Source organism: Fusarium coffeatum (assembly GCF_003316985.1).
Source record: "Fusarium coffeatum strain FIESC_28 chromosome Unknown BRIP53273_contig_32, whole genome shotgun sequence".
Classification (NCBI taxonomy): Eukaryota; Fungi; Ascomycota; class Sordariomycetes; order Hypocreales; family Nectriaceae; genus Fusarium; species Fusarium coffeatum.
This window is the reverse complement of record NW_022157829.1, coordinates 131,865-153,542: the sequence shown is the minus strand read 5'-3', so window position 1 is coordinate 153,542 and position 21,678 is coordinate 131,865. Positions and strand designations below refer to the sequence as shown.

Below are 21,678 nucleotides of genomic sequence, written 5' to 3'. Positions count from 1 at the left end.
CGATCTACATAAGCATAATATACCCTTATCAATAACGTACTACAGGTCCGCCTCGCCGGTAACTCATGTGTGTCGGGGCGCCGAACAATCTCAGCTGAATCACAACGACTACAATTATGGATCGTTAGTTGTGGCTCTCTTGGCGGTTGGTACCTGAACACCGGAGAAAGTTTTGCAGTGCTAAAATGGCGTTGATTAGCGTTGATCAAAATTGGTCAGGTCGTGGGATTAGGGAACACACCCGAGTCAAAGGTCAGAACTGTAAATAATGGATCGCACAATTAGATCCAGACCCCTGTACAATGCTAGCGTAGTGGCGGCTCGGGAAATGACATGCTCTTACGGCAGATCATGACTCGCTTCGGGGGTTTAACAAAAGTCGAGACTGGCTAATGTGTGGAGACACGAATCGCAACGCCGATGGATTGCGGAAATTTCCGTCTTCTTCTTGCTGCAGGATCTTCTGCACCAATACGTTTTTCTTATTCCCCTGAAATTGCTCAACTACGGCAAAGATCTACAAGGACTGTCTAGGCCTAGACTTCAGGTACGAGTGCACGGAAACATCAATCGTTTCTCAAAACACTCGTCTCACTGCCTCCTCGGTGGCCAAAGAGGCCTTTGTGGATCTAGGATTAATCTCACTTGGCCTCGGACCAGCTAACATTGTTTCCCAAATTTACCAGCTCATACACTGCCCCGCTGCTGATCTTTTCAGTCAATTATATCATCACCACGATCTATCCTCATTCGCGCATCATGTCTCCTCCGGTACTATTATCCTCTCGCCACGCCGATTTATCATTCCCCATGAAATCCAATACCATAACCAAGAAGTTTGCGGCATGGCCGTTTTGGAAAAAGCTGGCTGTCGTTGGCATTGTCCTGATCATCGTCATTCCTCTCAGTGTCGGTCTTGGCGTTGGCCTCTCCCGGGGCAGATCCGATGATGACGATGGTGGAAGCAGCGGTGATTCAAACGAAGATACCCCGGGGAATACCCCCAACCGCACCTCTCTATGGCAACCTGAAGTAGGTGCCTCATGGCAGATCATTCTTCTCAAGCCACTCGACATCAGCGATGAAGACAAGGTCACACCGGACGTTGACATCTTCGACTTGGACCTCTACGACAACGATGCTTCTACCTTTGCCGCACTAAAGAAGCTTGGCAAGAAAGTCATTTGCTATTTCAGCGCTGGTTCATGGGAAGACTGGCGAGATGATAAAGATGACTTTGACGAAGCTGATTTGGGCAAAGAGCTCGACGGCTGGCCAGATGAGCGGTGGCTAAATTTGTCCAGCCCCAACGTACACTCCATCATGAAGAAGCGTATCGAAATGGCAGCAAAGAAGGGATGCGACGCTATCGATCCGGATAACGTTGATGGCTTTGTAAGTTAAACATCTTATGGAGAGTCGGTCGATGAGTGTTTACTAATCTCACTTGGCAGCAAAACGAGAACGGCCTCAAGCTCACAAAAGAGGATTCTGTCAACTTTGTCAAATTTCTGTCTGAAACGGCAGCATCGTTCAACATGTCCACGGGACTTAAGAACGCTGGAAGTATTATTTCCGACGTCATCTCAGATGTGCACTTCAGCGTTAACGAGCAATGCGTGGAATATTCTGAATGCGACACATTTGCACAGTTTATTGATCATGACAAGCCGGTGTTCCATATCGAATACCCCAAAGGTGCTGGAGGAAAGGTGTCTGCTAAAACAGCTGATGAAATATGTTCTGGCAAAGGCAAGGCTGACGGGAGTAAGGGTTTTAGCACAGTCATCAAGAAGATGAATCTGGACAAGTGGGTGGAGTATTGTAACGGTACGACGTACGCGTCTTAGTAGCCGCGATTTACCCAGTACCGGGAACCATGGATGGGCTGCCTCCTTTTGACACCAGTGTCAATGACAGTCTTTTGGGTTAGGTGTTGGTGTGTTTAGCTACTTTTGTACGTACCCTAATATTTAGACAAGCCAATTGAATTTTAAAATGTTTAATGGGACCAAAGAAGTCTGCACATGCATTTGCTGCAGGGTAGCACGACAAACAACCACCATTCACCACGAGTGATGTCGATCGCGAGCAGAAATTTCTCAATTGATAGAAGACGCCTTCTCCTTTTTTGAATCCCCTATTTCTAGCTGACGTTTTGGAAATTAGTGTTCAACTAGCCGCAGTCGATTTAGGTAGAGGTCGAGACATGATCGACGACTCCGACAAGATCAAACCAATTTTGAGGCCACTGAATATACCCTCCACCGGATTGTTCGGTTAAATAAAGTCCACCCAAACCCATTTTGACCATCTCCTGAGCTAGGCTCTTGGCATCTCTTGAACACGAGTGAACGATCGCCACATCCTTGCTTTGGCCACGATCGGGGGCATCTTGATGCAGGTACCAATTTCGCCACTGATGCTCCGACTGTTCGAAAACAACAACCAGATCCACATCCCGGTAGAACCGTTCACCTACAGCTACGCCAGGGTTGTACACCACGATTCCAGACTTTCCGGTGCTCTGGTTCCAGGTCGATCTTGTAAAGTGGGACAAGCTGGCCATCAGACTGGCGTGCGCATCCGCAGAGGGCACTTCATCAAAAAAGATGCCATCAATTCTAAACTGGGTGTTCCAGCCCGAGTACAAGGCAATATCCTTCTGGATGTCAAGGTTGGGACGACTGCCGTAGCTGCAATACACGTAGCCGAGAAGCTGGACGTTGGAGAAAGATTTGAGTTGGGCTAGGGCATCTTGGTAGTTGGTGTCTGGAAGTGCCTCGGCGCCAGGACCGTTGCAGGGGTTAACGACAACGATGAAAGAAACGCTGGGGCTACTGCGGGCCGCCTGAAAAAGTGGCTCCCAGGCACCAGGGGCAGGGTAGATGTAGACGGGGACCACCAGATAGGGTCGCTTCATGATCGATGCAGGGGTCACCGTGTGGTGCGCCGTGGCTGGAGTTGAGTGACGGAATGTTCGGATTGTCGATGAAAGCCGGGCGAATGAAAGAAGCGCCATGGAGATGGGAAGAGTATGATTGGATGATGTAAAGGAGAGAAAGTTGGCGAACGGTGGATTGGGAAATGAAACAGTCTAAATGCTCCCCAACTGTATTTCAAATACTTTCTCTAGATCCGTCCGTGATGATACACTATATACCATACTGGTTAATGATCTCCACCAGAGCCTACCAATCGTATCTTTCGTCTTGGGAGCCGCAAGTCTAAAGCAATTATGGTTAGTGATCATTGCTAAATGTGACGGGCTCCCTCTGAAACTCAAGCCACCAGATTCCCCACGATCGATCGGAACAGGGTTAGAATCCTAAACACTAAATCGACTGTAGTTAGTCCGCCACAATCAGGGACTGTGCGTTTGGACCTAAACAAGTAGCTCCACTATGATTCAATGACGATTGTTTCATGGGTTAATTTTGGACTTGGCATACAAGAGCTTTTTCATGGAATTAACCCGCTTTCACCTGTGGGACCAGTCAACTTCTACCTGAACTTTTTTTTTATCAAAGTTAAACTAACACAAATTCTCCCTATAATTAGCTCCTTCTACCCTGGATCATAACATTATTCAGTCGTCTATCACATAAATTATATTGCCTGATGTTGTTAATTGAAGTTATCTAGCAGGGTATAGCTTAAATTAGAAGAGATAAGTAAAAGTTATTCATATTAATCAAATAAACGCTTTCAGTTGATATTAGGTGATACTTTTGTTTTTATCATTTGATGCTGCGTTAAGGTTCAACGACCGCAAGCTTTATCAAAATCATTATATTTATAATAGAGATATAAATAAAATAGAATATTAATATAACAGTAATGAACAAAATAAACCGGACTATCCCCAATTTTAATAATAACCGCGCCCCATTGGACATGGACTAACCACCTGAAAAGCCCTTCCCTACGAAGTCCCAGATTGAGCTGACGGCGGTTGTTGAACAAAATTCCACAAATCGCTTGCGCACTGCTGCAAAGTCTTGTTCGCCGTCCAGCCAAGTTCCTTCTGGGCTCGGTCGTTAGCCGCAACACAGAACCCCACATCACCGACTCTCCGTGGCGCTAGATTGACTGCTATCCTCTGTGAAGACGCACACTCCAGACTGCGCACAGCCTCGGCAACTGTAGTGCCATTTCCTGTGCCAAGGTTGAACGTGCGAAACGGTGACTCGACATCTGCGCTAAGAGCCGCGACATGCCCACGGGCCAGGTCCGTAACGTGGATAAAGTCTCGAATCGCTGTACCATCTCTCGTATCCCAGTCCGTGCCAAATATGTCAAGCTCGGGTCGAGACCCTGTAAGAACCTGTGCGATGACTGGAAATAGATTCGTTGGGATGCCCTTGGGATCTTCACCAAGGAGTCCAGATGGGTCGCACCCGATGGGGTTGAAGTATCGCAGAGCAACAATGCGCCAAGATGGGTCGGCGTGTGCGATGTCTGCGAGGATAGCTTCACAAAAGTACTTGGAGCGTCCATAAGGCGACAACAAGCCAGAAACCGATGGTTCTGCCAAAGTTTCGTTATTTGACTCATCAAGATACAATGTTTCGTGATGAACGACGTCTTCTTCCCTCAAGCGCTCGCCCTTTGTAGCCTTGGACCCATAGACTGTAGCTGAAGACGAGAAGACAAACTTGTGGATGTTGTGTCTTCCAAGTAGTTCGACAAAATCCACAAGCCCACAGACATTATTGCGGTAGTACTGGAACGGCTTGTCAATGGATTCGCTCACAGACTTGAAAGCGGCAAAATGAATGACACCCGAAATCTTGGACTGGACCCTGATAGACTCTTCTGAGTCTGTGGAGGTCGGCACAAGCGTCGAATAGGACTCCAAGAGGAACTTCATAGCCTTGCTGCGATAGTCAAGCTTGTGGAAGTGCAGTGTTGGAAGCTTGAGTCCATGTTGCGCACAATGCTTTTGAGCGAGGACATTAATCTTGCTTAAGACTCCATGATAGCTGTTGCTGAGATCGTCCACGATGATGACGTTGTATCCTGCTTTCAGAAGCTCAAGCGAGGTGTGTGAGCCAATGAAGCCGAGGCCTCCGGTGACAAGAATGAAGCTATCACTGGTTCCCAGCGGAAAAACATTGTTTCCCAGGGGTCTAGCTTCAGAGTCTGAGTCTGGTGTGGTAATGGAAGAGAGGGAAGAGTTGAGTGACAAGGTCGATGAAGACCGTGAACTTGAGAGGCGGGACATGATGGGTATGTACAAAGAAAGCGAGAACTGCTGTAAAGACAATGATAGATCTTACAATGAGGAAAGGGTGTGATCTTATACCAACCTTTGCACGCAGCTACCGTTAAAAAACCGTTTACTCGTTTGACTACTGCTGCTTTTCCTCTATTGGGCTATCATATTGTCCCTGCCCATCCGTTTCTTCATTCACCGTCGAAGAACCGCACAAGTCTCCTGCTACACTAATTGATGGTCTGCAAGATTGTCATCTGTGCTCAAGTCAAACGTCTCGACTCCAGTCTCGGCTCCACCTCACACCGTAACCATCGGCGTGTCCATTTCATTTGACCCCGTAGCTTTGCATCGCGAAATGGTCCGTTCCAGAAAAATACCCCACCGAACCGATGAGTTGATTTAGACTACGCGCCTTGAAGACTAGACGTTTAAGAAAAAAAACTCAAATCAATAAACTCGACGTTTACCCCTGAGAAGCTGAACATACGCCTAGTCTTGGCAGACCCGTCGGGCCGGTGCCGTACATTCAAGCCACAGCTGATGAAACAGTTTCAGGGACAGCTGGAATTGAGTTCCAGGGGCACAGAAGTCAAAGACGGAACTTTAACTGACCGAGGGTGGCGTCAAGCCTTTTAGACCCTCTTAGCGTTTCAGCGGAGGACCGACGTTTGCCGGAAAATTATACTTGGTTAGTCTGAACCTCTAGAGCGACGAGTGACGTAGGAGACTTGATCGAGCTCCGAACCTCGAGTCAGGCTAACTAAGCTTTTTGAAAGTCACGTCTCTCAACGCGTACAGGTTCGAGTCAGGCTAACACGGACCGGCTGGCTTAGTGATCGCCCAAATTCGGCGCCATTGTGTTAGCGTGGATCTTTGTTCGTATAACCGTGGAATATTCCGAAATTGCTTCCATTCTGCTAACTTGTCAACTAATCGTCTTTCTTTCTTTTTTTTTCTTGACTACTGGTACAAGGGAAGGAATTTTACCCCTGTCTTGGTTGTGTTAGACACTTACTGCGCACGCCGTGATCCGGTCACTCCTTTACACAGATCGGCTCCATTGTGACTACTGCGTTGTGGTCCTGGACCTTCCTTCTTCCCGTCGCTCATTTTCCAGCTGTCATTGACAGCATTCACTTTATTGAAAGCGATCAATTCTTACACTCTTTTACTCTAACGCCATTATCTATTTCCTAGCCTAGTTGTAGTACACAATCTTCATTCTCACTATCTGAGAGACGCTTAGTCAGAACTGCACAAGCCTCACCCTCAGTCATTTACCATGGCTTCATTCTTTCAGCCTGGGTTACAGGACCCAGTCCTAGATGAATGCGAAAGCTCATCGCCCTATCAGATATACTGCAATAGTATTCTGCCTTCGGCTTTGAGGTTTAGGAGCCTGTACCAACTAGTTATTCTAGTTCTTGGGGCTACCTGCGTCATCGTTCCTCTTGTTCTTTACTTGATACACCGTCTCTATGAGAGACGATTCTTTTATTTGCTGTCGAGGCGAGGAGCGTCTAATACGTATGTCATCTGTCAACCCTATCGCCTCGCTTCCATTAACTTGTATTTAGGAGCTCCAAGCCTCTGTCAAGTCCGAGTGCCAGGCATCTTGTACCATCTGCCAAGGGAGCGCGATTCGCTAAGCATTATGGCTCTCATGTCCCCCAGCTCACACCAAGCCTTCTCAAGCGACCAAGCACCCCCTCATTCCGTTCCACAAAATCATTCTGTCTTATTTCCGACTCTGAAACTTCAACGATCCAAGAGCCAGTGCCAAGCTATGATCTCGTTATCATCCCTGTCACTATGGGTGATGGCCCTGGAAGTGCCGCTGCAGACTCATACTCCATCAACTCGCATCGCTCAATACTGAATGATATACCGGCCAAGATGACACTTGCACACATCAAGATGGAGGACTTTGGGCATGAAGACTCTCAGCTTACCGAATCAGCACAATCCTTGGCACTACTCCAGACATTGAACGATTGGGCTGGATTTGCACTGGAGTGTACCTCTACCGGAAGAACTGACCAGACGAACTATCTACTGGCCTGTCTTGCAAGTCTCGAGGTGCCTGTCATCCTTCAATGCCACCACGACTGTGAAGCCATCGACCAGCTCGACCTGTCTCTGGCCTCAGGCGTTATTATCGAGAACGCATGTATTCTTTCCAACGGTCAACGGCGCGACTACTTCAAGGCAAGAAGGCTCAGGGATACCATGTCTCGGTGCAGTGTGCAGCGCGACAAGCGACCGGATTTCTTTGTCGGATTTCTGGATCGATGGGTAACGCGACCTAAGCCATCTGTCGTCCGACGTGCTGCCAAGGTAGCCCAGCACTTCGATGCGGTCATGGAGCACGGCTCTGCTATGAATCCCAAGGCATATCCTCTAGAGAGCGCGACAAAGACGATGAGTGCTTTCGAGTATCTACGACGAGCAGAAATGATTGAGGTCAGTTATTGATTCAACAAGCTCGAATGAGCCTTTCTAACATATCACAGGTGCAGAAGTGTTGGATGTCTGGGGAGCGCAACATCGATGTTTCCAACCCTTCCGAGAATCCCAACGTGTCAAAGCTCCCTTTGGACATCCTGGGCTCCATCATTCCAGAAGCCCCAAAGCTTCTGGCTCATTCTGATGAGTCATCAAACGCAGCGTCTACGAAGGATAGTTGTCAGGCTCTCGATAGTTTGCCAAAACCGTCACATAGCACGCCGCGGAGAACCAATGTTTGGGATTACGGTAATGGTAATATACAGCTTTCATCTCGAGGCTGCTTCCCCCTTACTTGCGAGCCAACTGCGGAACACTTTGATGCTGTGGTGCGGACCCAAGCTCATCTGCAAACTCTCGACATGCTGCAGGATCTCGAGGGCGTCGACAAACAACGACTTCTCAAGTCGCTTCAACATCTGATGGATCACGAGGGGCAACATGATTCTATGAGAAGCATGATTCAGGAACTTGTCGACGGACTGCTCGCTCGAGAAATCCAAGTATTCAAGGGCCTCAAAACTGGCTTCCAGATTCCTCGTGCGGATGTCAGCTTTTGGGGTGTGTCAAAGGATAAGCAAGTCGCACAGGGGCATGTCACGGACATATACATCTCTTTGTCGTCGCCTTGTGATACCGCCGTGATTTTGCATACCTGGCTTGCGCATAAGGGAGTTGGACGCGAAAAAAGGTTCGAGGAAGAACTGCAACTCGAGCGACAGAATTCTGGTCAAGCTGGAGCCCGCGTCCCTACCACCATCCGAGAATCCATCCAGGGAGCAACGTACGCCGAGCTTTTGTCTCTCACCCACAAAATCGGAACCACTCATACCAAGGATACTATACTCGGCGCAACGCAGTCACTGTGCCGTGCTATGCTCATCGAGGAAACTACACGTGCGGCTTGGAAAAGAAGCTCTGCATTAGCTGCCCTTGATGACTCGTTAAGTATGAGGCAGCTATTGGAACAGCGACTTGGGTACTTGGTAGAACAAGGCGCCAAGAGACTTCCTAGTCTTGACAACCTTTGTCATCTATATACATCGACACAAGTTCTTGCAGACGACGCATTTCTTTCTGGCGACAAACGTGTGCTGAGACAGCTAACGCAAGTTCTTCAATCGTGTCTCAAACCTCAGCAAGGAGATTCCTGCATGGACGTCAACGCGGATCTATTTTCACTCATTGCCTTCACTGTCCTGCGTAGGGCGGCGTTTGAGGACGTGTACATGGAAACCACAGATCGATGCCCACTCTTCCTCTCCCAACCAGATCAAGCAGCTGTCTTCTCCGAACTCTGGATTCTAGGATCCCAGTGTGAGATCTACTTCGACCTTTTCCCTCGCGATATCGGAAACATCATTTACAACCGCTACCGTCTTTTTCTTGCCGCTGATCCTCCACCTGAAGACTACAGAAGAGGCAACGAGATCATGACCATGTATCCAACTTCGGACGAAGCACCACCAGACAGCAAAGACAGTGCTGATCCTTTCAAGCTTACAACGCACGAGAGGATGCAGCTCTGGAAGAAGAGATTTGCGGAAGCAGGCGCTATGTCGATATTCTGTCTCCCTGCAATTGTCGACGTGACCATGCTTACACTCCTTGGCCGCGGATGCTTCATGACGGCTTTTATGGATCCGGACCATCTGGAAGTAGCTGGATATGCTCTTCTCGCGTCCATGCTGCTGACGGCTGGTGTGACGGGCTGGGTTGGCAGCGTGGGCCATTTTTACATGGCTCACTATGCCTACGACAACATGATCTACTTTCACGTGCAGAGACTATCAGGTGGCTTTGTCATAACACTGGCTATAGCTATATGTGGGATTATTGGCTTCTCCATACAAAGGTCTGTCAGCGCAGGTTTTGTATTTGTCGCTTACGTCGTCTGTATCGCCACTTACTTCAACGTTCTGGGCGTTATGAGTACAATGCATCTACACGAAGCACCCTTGGCATCTGGACGAAAGGTGATACTGCAGACCTTGCCCATCCTTCTGCTGTCTCCGCTCATATCGACGTTTGTCAATGGCCATGACTTGGAGATTTATCTACTTGTCATGTACGCCTTCCTTGTAATTCTTCTGTTACGTTACAGACGTCTTTGTCAGCAATGGTCGGGCTGGATGGAGAATATTCCCAAGTTCATGGAGAAAGACGTCTTGGAATGGTTCACGATGAGAACTGTCGGAGAGTCAGGTCAAGAGTCTGAAAAGGCAACGGACAGCGACATGGCACGGATAGCATTCACAGCAGCAGTCGCCGCGTGTACCCGACGAACCGACGAAGCAAAGTCGTCAGGCTTTATGTCCGACACTTTGGTCCGTCGCGTGTCAGAGGGAATGCCTTACATAGAATGGCTTCTCAAGAAAACGGCTGGCGGCAAAGCGCCTCCGACAAAGTTCACGACTGCATGGTTCACCCAGCTGACTGAAGCCGTCAGTCAACAACAACAGCTGAGGCGCGGCCTCAAGGAGCACAGTTCATTTATCCTATTTCGTCACGCACGACATGACATTGGTCAAAACCTTGGCCTTTTCCTCATCGCACTGATGGATCGCTGGATCATGATGGTCATGAGCGCTCGACAGCCGTATCCCAGCATGTATACCGACAGCCGCAGCAGGTACGGTATCTGGCTCGCTATTGTGTACTTCTGCCTCTCTGCCATGATCCTAGATGCGACGCTACAGAAGTACTGGAGTCACCGTTATGAAGTGTCCAATGAGAAAATGTCGGGACTAGCAGACGCTGAGCGCATTGAAAGAGAGGCCGAACGCAGACGCCGAGACTCTCTTATACAAGCAATCACAGATGTCTTTTCGAAACTTACTGTCGTCTTTGGTTGCACGACCATTCTTCTCTGGCTTCTGGTGGAAAGCACCGAGACCATGATCATCTACTTCATGTACGTGTTTGGCTACTCGAGCGCTATCCTGTTCCAATTCAACCGCTGTTTTACTACAAACATTGGGTCGCATGTTACTGCAATGATGACCTCTGCGGCAGTGGGATTTGCAGTTGGCTGTTTTTTACACGCTATCCCAGCAACTGCAGGATTCCTGTACACAGATGTCTTGTCGCAGAATCTGGCTGCTTTCTTGGCTGCTCTAGCAACATCTTATTTCGCGTGGAGAGACGAGACTAAGACTGATGTCTTGGCGTCCCTGAATGATGAGGATGAGGGACAGACCCTCATTACACGGAGCAAGCTCAATACTGAAGGTGCCGACGAAATGGAAGTAACTGCAAATGTTGTTTCTGACTTGGTTGTCAGTTCCACTATCCAACATGGCAATGGGTCTGGTGTATCTGACCAACTGGAGAAGCTTTTGCAGCTCACCTTACAGGATCCCAGCCATCACGCCAGCTCTGTCGAATGGTCGGATAGTCTCATTCGCAGGGCGATGAATATGTGGCAGACACAGCAAGCCGTCGTCACAATATCCACTAGCGAGTCCTTCTATGACAATGGCCTTGACAAAATATCTTCTCTCAGTTACACCAGGTCTGGAGTTTTGCACATTGTCATTGGCCAACTTGGTGGGACAGACAGCATGCTTCCTGCCTGGCAGCCAATTGTTGCTGCCATAGCTTGCGAAGCATTGCTGCACCACGTGGCCCGGTCGGAGATGAATTTGTCTCAAATGCAAGCTGTGCAGTCTGAACATTTTGCTCATGGCACTGAGTCCCTGTGCAAGCGTTACCAGTTGGAGCTCGCGTCTCAAGACCATCACAGCTCGCGACGTCTTCTGTTACAAACGGAAGTAAGGATGATGGAGCTTCTTTGTCTGGACGTTGATGTCAATTCCGGGTGGAGCGACCTTCCGCAGTTTGTCCGAGAAATGATCCTTGATCGTGTTTGTGGGAGTAAGCACTCGGTGTCAGCTGCAGGTCGTCAATGGGTCACCAATCAAGGTATTGACATTCGGAACATCGACTTTCACTTGAGGCTCGCACTTGACATACACAAGCAATGCGAGGACATTTCCCGAAGACCTGTTGGAGCTTCATCAGCGCACGAGAAGAGCCCTGCCTTTGCTGAGCTTAGGGTCACCGCTCCAGCATCTCCCCAGAAGCAACAGTCCGTACGCGCTTCCCTCAAGTGGCTCAGCCTGGCTAGCTCTTCAATCATCAAGTGGATCGCTATAGTCACTGGAGGTGGTTCCAACATTGAGAGGGAATTATCATACCTCTTAGGTGAGACTCCTCTTAACAGCTTGTTACTATGGATTATTCTGCTTTTGTGGAGGGCCTGTCGTTCCATGGCGAATCTTTGGATTTACTGGTTCATCATTCATAACAAACCTGCCCTCGTCAACATCGCTCGTCTGGCTAAGAAGGGAGAGCGACGGAAGATCAAACTCAACAGGGGCGCTGTCGTAGTTGAGCAACCACGAGAAACTTTGACTGGATTCGCATCTCACGGAGACGAAAGCTATATGACTCTCACGTTCCACAAAGGTCTACTCAAAGAGCGACCACAAGGACAATCCCCTGCCTTCTTTGCAACCTATGATCAACATAGTCGTCTACAGACTAGAGTCGAACAGGGACACTCGCGAACTGCAACCTACACTTATGCCGAGCACACAATGTCTCGCCAGCCTGTCATCGTTGAGGCCACGAAGGATGGTGTTCTCACCTTCGGATACTACGACCAGTATGGAAGGATAAGCAGAGGAACGATTTCAACTGGTTCTGAGAACATTGGCTTCCAGTACCACTACCGTCTTCGACCCAAAGGCAACGCTGATCTACTGCGGGCCGACTACACTCCGACGGGCTCTTCAAGTGGAAACTTATTTTCCGTGTTCTGGGGCAAGCCGGTTGATCCAGAGCGCTACGACTGGGTTCCGTCCAAGTTTGTCCATCGTATCGTTCAGCGCATTGACGGCAAGGTGTACATCACTGAGTACGACTACCAGCATCGTCGCGACCCTGTAGTCGTTTCACACATGCAGGGTGATGACGGTAGCAAGACTGCGATTGCCAAGCGACCGCAACTTTTCGAAGCAGAAGAACAACTTCTAGTCCGTCCCGAGAATCTATCTTTTGACTCAGAAGATGTTCTACACCACTACAGCATCACACAGGTGAAGCAGCTGCGTCGTAAGGCAAGCAACGCGCCAACGTGGTCGACCTACTTGAACCCCGTTTTCTGGCTCGCGCAGTGGAACCGACGTGTCTACAAGCGTGTACCGACGTGGCGTGTGCGCACCGAACTGTGGAACCATTGGAAGAGCAACAACAGTCTTGACGCTTCCACGGCTTGCTGGGTTGATGAAGTCATCCTCAGAGAGGAACCGTCGCTCCGGAAGTATTGGAAAGCTCGAGATTCGGGGCGACTCGACAAAGCCCGCCAGGCACTTGATGACAACATCAACCAGATAGTCTCGGCGATTGACATGCAGACGGACGTGGCCGAGGTCACTTTGCTAGCCATCAAGACGGCGGATCTCTACGCCATGGGTCTCGGAAACGACGCAAACCCAATCACTACCCAGCCACAAAACTGCTACAACGATACCGACAGTCGGATCTCGGTCATCTTCAACGACATCGGCTGTTGGCCTATCTCGCCTGGTGGTGTGTCGAATTGCCGACGTGACTTGGTCAACGGCCACAGCACCATTAGGAACCACGTGCTGGCTGAGTGCGCAAACGACTTCGGTATACCACGCTTCCAGGTTGAGAAGAATGTCCAGTCTATGAAGTTACTTCCTCTTTGGGGTCTTGATGGTAATACCGCCAATCACGGCGTCATTGACAACTTGCTCGAGTCACAAGTTGACGAGAAGATTGCTGCAACCGATATCCAGGACGACGTGGTGGGGACTTTTGTGCCCCTTCTCACCGAGTTTGTCAAAGGTGCTAGGACAAAGCGATACTCGCGAGCTGACCTCGTCAAGTACAGCAATGTCATACTATCCATGGGCAAGTTCTTCGAGACCAAGGACTATAGCGCGACCTGGAAATCCAGCCAGTTTCAGCGGGCTTGGATGAAGGCTTGGTTGATTCCTTACAACGATCCCAACATTGCCAGCGTTTCGGAATGCTTTGAGATGGAACGGCCAAGCATGTCCGACTTCAGAGACGCTTTGGGCATTTACATGGCATATCTGTTTATCTACGCTGTCCAAGTACCCGAAGACTGTCCTCGTGTGTTTCAGAGCACTCATCATGGCATAAGTAGTCTGTACGGCATGATCTTGCAGTGTAAGCAGGACGTCACTTTCGGTATCTGGGACCATGCTATCTATTGGCGCGAGACGTGTCTGAATATCAGTCCAGCGCAGTGCGAGCTGCCACTCTCGGTGCAGTCTATGTTACTTGCTGGTATTAGCTTGGCATCTCGTCTCGCCTACTTCCACGCAGATGTCATCATGCCTTGTGCGTCTGTGTTCAATCCGTGAGTTACCAAATCGCATAGATGGAATGTCTACTAACACGTCAATAGTATGTGGGAAATCGAAATGGGGACAGATGGTGGCGCGATCGGCAGTAGGAACATGTTCAAGCGGAAGGTTGATCCCATCGTGAATGGCATCAGTAACATGGATCGCTTCACGCCGGCTGAAAAGGTTCGCACCGACAAACCTACCGTGGTGATGCTGTCCAACGTGCAGTTCATCAAAGGAGTCAAGATCGCCATTCAAGCAGCTGATGTAATCATCAACCAGCTCGGCTTTGAAGATTACCAGCTTGTTGTCTACGGTGCCAAGGACAGACAGCCTAGCTACTGCATTGAGATGGAGAAGCTCATAGTTGATTGTGGTCTGTCTGGTAAGGTTGTGTTGGCGGGCTTTGGTGATCCGAAAGTTGTGCTACAGGATGCATGGCTGTTCATGAACTCCTCCATGTCTGAGGGCCTCCCACTTGCTATTGGTGAGGCAGCATTGGCTGGAGTTCCAATCGTCGCGACGGAGGTGGGAGCGACGGCGTTGGTTCTTACAGATCCCAAGAACCCTGACCAACAGTACGGAGAAGTCGTGCCACCGAATGATCCGATGGCACTTGCACGCGCTCAGTTGAGCATACTTGGTATGGTTGGACCATGGTCAAAATTTACTGGAGATGACCATGAAAAGCCTCCTGTTCTACCCGATGAGATATTACCAGAACATGTGGAATGGTTGACACGTCGGTTTTATGAAAAGGCTGATGATAGGCGGAAACTGGGGCTGCTTTCGCGCGAGGTGGTGTTGCAGAGTTTCCACGGAAGTCGCTATCTTAGGGAGCATGAACAGATGTATTGGATTCAGTGGTATATGTCTAAGATGAGGAAGGAGGCCGCCTTAGATGATGGATGTTTTAAGTTTGGGACACCGAAACCGTTACGCTATGCTGATTATAGCACGAGTTAGGATACAGAAAATTACATATGTTGTCACCTCAACCAACAAACACGTCAGATAAAATCGCTAGTTTGTCGAGCTATAGTCCTTGGTAGTCAGCTCAGGTGGAATCTCAATACTGTTGGTGGCACGACCCCTGTAGATACGGGGATAAATGCGGCTGGACGGAGAATATTGGGTTCCAGACCTGTCCTTTTTTCTCTTCCGCGTTTGGTACATCGTCTGACTACTGATTGCCGATTGCTGAGGAGGTTGTCGTCAAGAGTGTCCTACAAAGCCTCATTTAAATGAGCATTATAGAAGTAATTAACAAATACATACTACCGGGCGTAAATGGTCGATTGATATACACCGGAGATACGAAGGCTTTGAGAGTGAAATCCTCTAGTAGGCTAATGATCCCTGCTCAGTTCAGGTTTATTTCGCCGACCACTACTGAGATCAGTCCAGGCCTCTTTCTAAAGTGGATAAAATGAAGATCTGCAACGCGGTCTCCGATTGGACAACCAACAAAAAGCAAAAAAGACAGGCAGCATTAAGAAGCCCAATCGGCTGATTCCCCCGGAAAGGAGTCTTGTAGGCGTAAGATATGATAATTTTCTATATATTGGTCAGTGACTAGTCACCCGGCAGGCTTGGCTGGTCCTTGAACCGACACTCCCTTGGTGACCTTGAGGGCATGCGTAAAGTAAGGACGATAGTATTCATCTTAAAATGCATATTGGCTAAGTCAATCATACCGAAGCTTAAGTATTCGCCGGCGACAAGCCAAACCCTTGGGGGCTCCGCTAGGTAGTAAAAGATCATTTCTATGAAGTCCAGAGTGCTGGGATCTGCACCTACCCTGGGATGCTTGGGCCTAGAATCCAATAACATGCGCTGTTGGATGAATCGTTCCAGGGGTGTTAAGGATCTAAGTGGGACAGCCGGGGGTGCCTGCTAAGACTATTGTCTCAGCCGCACTTGAAAATGTCTTTTTTTCTTTTTAGAGTTAAAAATAATCCGAGTGCTGACCTGTTTGTTGCTTGTGAGATATTACCCGCTGTGGAATCCAAACGGGCAAAGCGATATTGTGTAGTTGCTTCTGGCTAGCAGTGAGTCTCGATCACTTTATTCCACTTAACATTACGATGCATCCACTTCTACCCTTGCAGAAGTGGATGTAGTGCAAGGGTGTTAATTCTACATAAGCTCACGATAATCTTCCTCTTTACCAAGAACCAGTCAATTGCAGTACCAGCTTAGCTCAAAGTCACCATGGTTGCGATTAAACATATTATTCTTCTTGCCCTTGGCACTGAAGCTCTTGCTGTCTCTAGTACTGACGTCGTCTGCCAGAGCAAGCTTGGAAGCGTCAGTGTCCCGGCTAGTAAGATCCCTCGGGCAACTACTACAGTGAAGAACAACATCACTATTCTCAAGAAGGTTATTCGCAAAGTTAACGTTATTGTTATCCCCCGACCTTGCACAACGACTGAAACCGAGACTATTGAGGAGTCGACAACAGTTCTCGCTGATCCTGATGTGGAGACAGCTACTGAGATAGTAACTGGTGAGCGATCAGCCCTATGGTACTTGCTAGTATTGGATGCTAATGGTTCTTATAGATGAGCAAACCGATTACGAAACACGAGTCCATACTTCCACGACCATTTCAACCTCTTATACAACCACCACTAAGTTCACTTCCCTGACAGTTCCAGCACCAGCAGGCTTCACCGGCCTCAAAGAGGCTGGCGACTATAGGGCAAGGGTCAAAGCCAGAGCGGCTCCTGCTCCTGTAGCCCAGCCCGCGGTTCTTCCACCTGGTCTACGATCTGGCTCCCAATACGTCCAACGAGTTGACTGTGTCAAGAGGGTTCCCAACAAGGTAACCAAAGTTACTACAGCTACAGTTAAAGGACCTCGTATCACATTAGAACCGAAGACAAAGACCAAGGCTGTTAAAACCACTACTACGATTACCGAGACGAAGTATCCCGCCAAGGTAACAGAGACTAAGACGGAGACTGTCTCCCCTACCGTCACGGAAACCGTTGACCGCACTGAGACGGCTACTATTACCGAGACTGGTAAGTATCATCATATCATCACAGCCATGTCCATTTTCTAACATCATTCAGTCGCTGTCGAGTCAGTCGTGCCCACTGGCGAACCATATTATGCGGCTTGCGCAGGAAACATCTTGGATGTTGCCAATGGTGGCAACGGGGTTTCAGACATTTCCCGCACGGTGCCTGCTGAAGGATCAATTATCATCGGCCCTCAAAACAGCTATGCATGCTGCGCCGAATGCATGAAGGTAACGAACTGTGCCATGACTGTGTTTTATGCCCAAGGAGCAAGCGGGAGTTGCTATCACTACAACATTCTAGACACAACCAAATGCGCTAATGGCCAACTATCATGGGGCACCTACTACACCAGACCGGATGTTACTGCTCTACGGGTATTTAGTAACGGCCCTTGTGGGAAGCTGACAAATGGAGGCAATAGATAAGAAAGTTTTACGGTCTTTGTTGCAAAATACTTCTTACCTACAAGTTCCATATTAGCATTCTTAGATCTTTAAGCTCAAAAGCTCGCTGAGCTTGATTATCTCGGTTTTGGTGGCGGATAATGTTCTTCTCAGTTTAACTTGGAAGGCTTATGTGTCGGCAGTGAATACATTTTGGGTGGGAAAAGATGCCATTCTGCCACCTTGTTCTTGTCATAGACAAAATTTAGGATCTCTGGAAGTCGAAACAGAAGAGTTTGTGTCTTTGAACCATGTCAAATAAAGGATCTCAAGGGTCACAACCGACATCATAAGTGTGATCTTCATTGATGTGTACCGGGCTCATGACTCTGAAATCGAGCTATGTTCACTGAAACGAGCACACTCAAGAGGATTTCAATAACCTTGTTTCTGTCTAACAGGTAGTTAATCAAGGGGAAAGATGCGCTGTTTTATGAACCAAACGACAAGCCCACATGGCGAATGACCCACCAATCAAGGCACTGTATTTGCTGACACATCCGACTTTGACTTTATGACGATGGATAAATACTCGTATTGCAAACACCGCTTTTCTCCCTCTTCCATTTGACGATGACTTCACTTTAATATTATCAACTGCGCAATGACCGGAAAGTACCGCACATTGGATATCTGGGATCAAGTCGCGCCAAGAGCGTATATACGTCTATGGTATTGTTTTCCTTACCAACAATCTGCAAGTCTCGATGACCTCAATCGGCATTTGAGACTGGCTCTATCTAGGTTGTCCAAGCAATTCCCGAATTTGAAGAGCAGAATTTCTCTCCTTCCAAACCCACCGGGCTATCTCGCCATCAGTGCGAGTGATGACACCAATATTCCTGTCAACGTTCTTGACCAGCGAGATTCATTTAGCTGGTCGTACAGTCAGCTCAAAAGTCAAGGCTTCCCCGCAAGGGCTTTTGTGGATGGCTCTTTCGACCTTCCTTACCGACTAGTAGACGGCCAGCAGGGGATTCCCGTATTTGAAATCAATGTTCGTCTCATTGAGGGGGGATTACTTCTTGGTATCTACGGCCATCATTCTGTTTTTGATGCTGGTCGTATGGACATAGTCATCAGGTCCCTTGCCGAACTCACCAGGGATCCAACCAAGATGCTTGATATTTCACCTCCGATCGATATAAACGTTGGATCACAAACAGTTGGGAATGATGTAACCCAGGTGCGGCCAGTCCCCGACTTAAAAGAACTGCTTTCGCGTTGTCCCGAGTATCGTCTTCTTTCCGCTCCTCTCGGCCCAACACAATTCCGCATCCCGGACGCTGACACGCAATCGAAGGATATACAGAACACTGGTAGTATTTTTGTCATTCAATACAAGGTCCTTCGCGAACTAAAGAAGAAGCTCGCGCATACAACATCCCTCGACTCCCATGAGTACCAGCCTTCAACATTCACCTGTCTTGCAGCGATCACCTGGGCTCATGTTATCAAGGCCCGTCTCTCTGGAACCCGTAGCATTCCCTCTTTATCATCAACCAAAAGGACCATTCCGGAAGAGGTACGCCTGATGGTTTCTGTCGACTGGCGACGACGCATATCCACCCATATCATGAGCTCCAGCGCTGGTAACTCAATTGTCCTACCAATCGCCTCAATCAACACTTCAACCATCTTAGCAGCATGTAACGAGGATCAGGATCTTGCCTGCTCCGCTCTGGCAATCATAGCGCGTGCCATCGACGAGGCTGTTCTCAGCGTCAACGACGACTTTGTAGCTCTACGGACGGCTCTTTTCCGCGCAAGTCCAAACCCGCGGCTTATCGGGCTTGACTTTGATCTATGTGATCCACGGGACTTTTATTTCAATACTTGGCAACACTTTGGAACTCAGACTTACTGGGGGCTGCCTGGACTTGTCAAGAAGGATTCCAGCGAGGGTATTGCACCAGACGCTATGCGCAGAGCCCAGGCCGGCTTCGGCAATGGTGCCGGCTTATTGTTGCCAACGACGGATAGCACTAAGTTCGAGATACTGATAACTTTGGACGTTGATTCGATGGAGGTTCTGCGCACTGATCCCAGTTGGGAACATTGGGTTGAGCAAACCTTCATTTGATGTTGAGGGGTAGGCGGGGTGCAAGAGGCTTCAGTTATACCGGAGGTGTTTTAAACCCTCCTGCATACCATGTGGTACACCTCCGCCGAGAAGAGCCCTCTACCGTTAAACGAAAACAAAAGGCTTGCGTAGACAAAATGCCCAATATCACTTGTACGGTGCTCGACCACACGTGGGGATAATTACATGGAATGACCTTGGACTTACTGAGAGATTTATACTATCTTCTATTTTAACCCCTTCATTGCATAAGGTTTTATAAAGGGGGAAACACATATATGTAACTTTCTTTGGCCCACATGAAGTCACTTCATGACTCAGTTTACACGTAACTGTGCCGCATTTCCCTCGAAACCCACGAACTGCTCGCCCCATCCGCCGCTGAACCGTAGCATGTACTAACAATTAAATCCTGAACCATTCATGTTTCAGCGCTTCTTCTGCGCTGATGCGCTTCTCGGGGCTATACTGAAACAGCTTGTATAGCAGATCTGCCAATAGTTTCTGCTCTGGTTCGGGGGTTACCAAGGACTGCTTGGGTCCCTTCTTGTAATCTTCTCCCGAATCAAAGATCTCGATCGGCTTACTGAGCGCCACTTCAAGAGACCAGTCCTCCTCTTCCCTTAACCATTTTCCGCTCTCATCGAAATATTCTTCGCGACCCTCCCATTTGGTCCACCACTCTTCCGGGAACTTGCCAAAGAACCGAACCATGTCTGACAATAACTCATCGTTGTCGTAGATCATGTAAAACAGCGGTAGCTGTTCGCGAATCTCAAAGAGTGTGCATCCGAGAGCCCAAAGGTCACAGGCTGCACCAAAAGCGTCCGGAAGGTCCAGCAATACCTCCGGTGGAAGGTAGTTCTCAGGAATACCAAGCCCTTCTGGAGGCGCCGAGAATTTGAATGATTCTCCGAAATCAATTACACAAATCTCATCTGTCAGATATTCGTTTCCAAGCTCGGACAAATCTGCACGTCGGACCACGTACTCCGGGCAAGAGGGGGGAAGTTCCTCCAACTCTGTCCTCACCAAAACCTTCGTGGGCTTTCCGATCTTTGCAAACAACTCATCCTCAGATAGGTGATCCAAGCTTTTCAGCTTCACTAGAATATTGGCAGGACGGAAGTCTTGACATTTCACGTAAGTAATAGATATTTCAGAGATTCCGGGCCAGACACACCTCCGTGGCATATCTGATTTCTATGCAGGAAGTCGAGTGCCTGTGTACTCTGGCGGGCAAATGTACGTAAGGCAGGACCTGAATCCTTTTCCAATCGCATCCATAAGTCCGGTGAGACACAAGGCCCCAGGACTGGAAGCACCAGACAATGATGAGCGCCGTTTGGTCCCTCAACAGAGAACTGATCCAATGGAGTCGCGATATAAGTAGCTCCAGGATGAGATTGATCCATTTCGGCTAATGTGAGGTCGGGAACGTCATCTGACTTCAACTCGCTGGCCAGGACCTTGAGAGCAATGTAACGGGCGTTCACTGAATCTCGACAAAGCCAGACTGTGCCAAAGCCACCGTGGCCAAGCTTGTGAATGACTTTGTATCTATCAGCAGGTCCAAGAGTATCTCCGAGGCGAACGGGGTGATACCCTCCGTCCTGGTACTCTTCTAACGATTCCACTCCCTCATTCGAACCGTCAAGGAAGGTACCTTGCGAGGTTGCCGGTGCATGATCTAGGAGAAAGCCATGGCGTTTGTCTGGGGACAGTGGCTCCTCAGAGGCCCTCAAGTCGTTTGAGGACATTCTTGTATGCGAAACCAAGGAGCAGAAGTTTGATAAAGTGCTGCTGAATTGCTTGTGAGCCGAGTTGTATCGTGAATATGTTTAAAGAAAACCGACGAGGCGATTGCGACGAAGGGCGGTAGACAGCAGAATTAGAGGGACGTTTGACAAATATTCAGCTATGAATGTGGAATAAGGATCGAAACGGTCGATCCATGGAGGCAGGTGTATGTCAGAGGAGATGCCGT

The 21,678-nt window shown here is 48.7% G+C and overlaps 6 protein-coding genes across 6 annotated transcripts; 3 read left to right on the top strand and 3 right to left on the bottom strand.

The window, feature by feature from the left end:
• Nucleotides 1-810: 810 nt before the first annotated feature.
• FIESC28_01114 (uncharacterized protein) lies at nt 811-1,850 on the top strand (the record flags this gene model as incomplete). The annotated part of the gene is made up of 2 exons (XM_031155265.1): nt 811-1,395; nt 1,455-1,850. 2 exons carry the CDS (start codon nt 811-813, stop codon nt 1,848-1,850), a joined length of 981 nt encoding a protein of 326 aa, XP_031020677.1.
• A 341-nt stretch (nt 1,851-2,191) lies between these two features.
• FIESC28_01113 (uncharacterized protein) lies at nt 2,192-2,923 on the bottom strand (the record flags this gene model as incomplete). The annotated part of the gene is made up of 1 exon (XM_031155264.1): nt 2,192-2,923. One exon carries the CDS (start codon nt 2,921-2,923, stop codon nt 2,192-2,194), a length of 732 nt encoding a protein of 243 aa, XP_031020676.1.
• Nucleotides 2,924-3,925: 1,002 nt separating this feature from the next.
• On the bottom strand, nt 3,926-5,227 carry FIESC28_01112 (uncharacterized protein; the record flags this gene model as incomplete). The annotated part of the gene is made up of 1 exon (XM_031155263.1): nt 3,926-5,227. The coding sequence occupies one exon, from the start codon at nt 5,225-5,227 to the stop codon at nt 3,926-3,928; it is 1,302 nt and encodes a 433-aa protein (XP_031020675.1).
• A 1,276-nt stretch (nt 5,228-6,503) lies between these two features.
• On the top strand, nt 6,504-15,099 carry FIESC28_01111 (uncharacterized protein; the record flags this gene model as incomplete). Its single annotated transcript, XM_031155262.1, has 4 exons — nt 6,504-6,748; nt 6,799-7,684; nt 7,735-14,144; nt 14,193-15,099. The coding sequence occupies 4 exons, from the start codon at nt 6,504-6,506 to the stop codon at nt 15,097-15,099; spliced, it is 8,448 nt and encodes a 2,815-aa protein (XP_031020674.1).
• A 1,248-nt stretch (nt 15,100-16,347) lies between these two features.
• Nucleotides 16,348-19,691, top strand: FIESC28_01110 (uncharacterized protein; the record flags this gene model as incomplete). The annotated part of the gene is made up of 5 exons (XM_031155261.1): nt 16,348-16,642; nt 16,698-17,162; nt 17,214-17,392; nt 17,466-17,539; nt 18,353-19,691. The coding sequence occupies 5 exons, from the start codon at nt 16,348-16,350 to the stop codon at nt 19,689-19,691; spliced, it is 2,352 nt and encodes a 783-aa protein (XP_031020673.1).
• A 405-nt stretch (nt 19,692-20,096) lies between these two features.
• On the bottom strand, nt 20,097-21,451 carry FIESC28_01109 (uncharacterized protein; the record flags this gene model as incomplete). Its single annotated transcript, XM_031155260.1, has 2 exons — nt 20,097-20,821; nt 20,875-21,451. The coding sequence occupies 2 exons, from the start codon at nt 21,449-21,451 to the stop codon at nt 20,097-20,099; spliced, it is 1,302 nt and encodes a 433-aa protein (XP_031020672.1).
• Nucleotides 21,452-21,678: the final 227 nt, after the last annotated feature.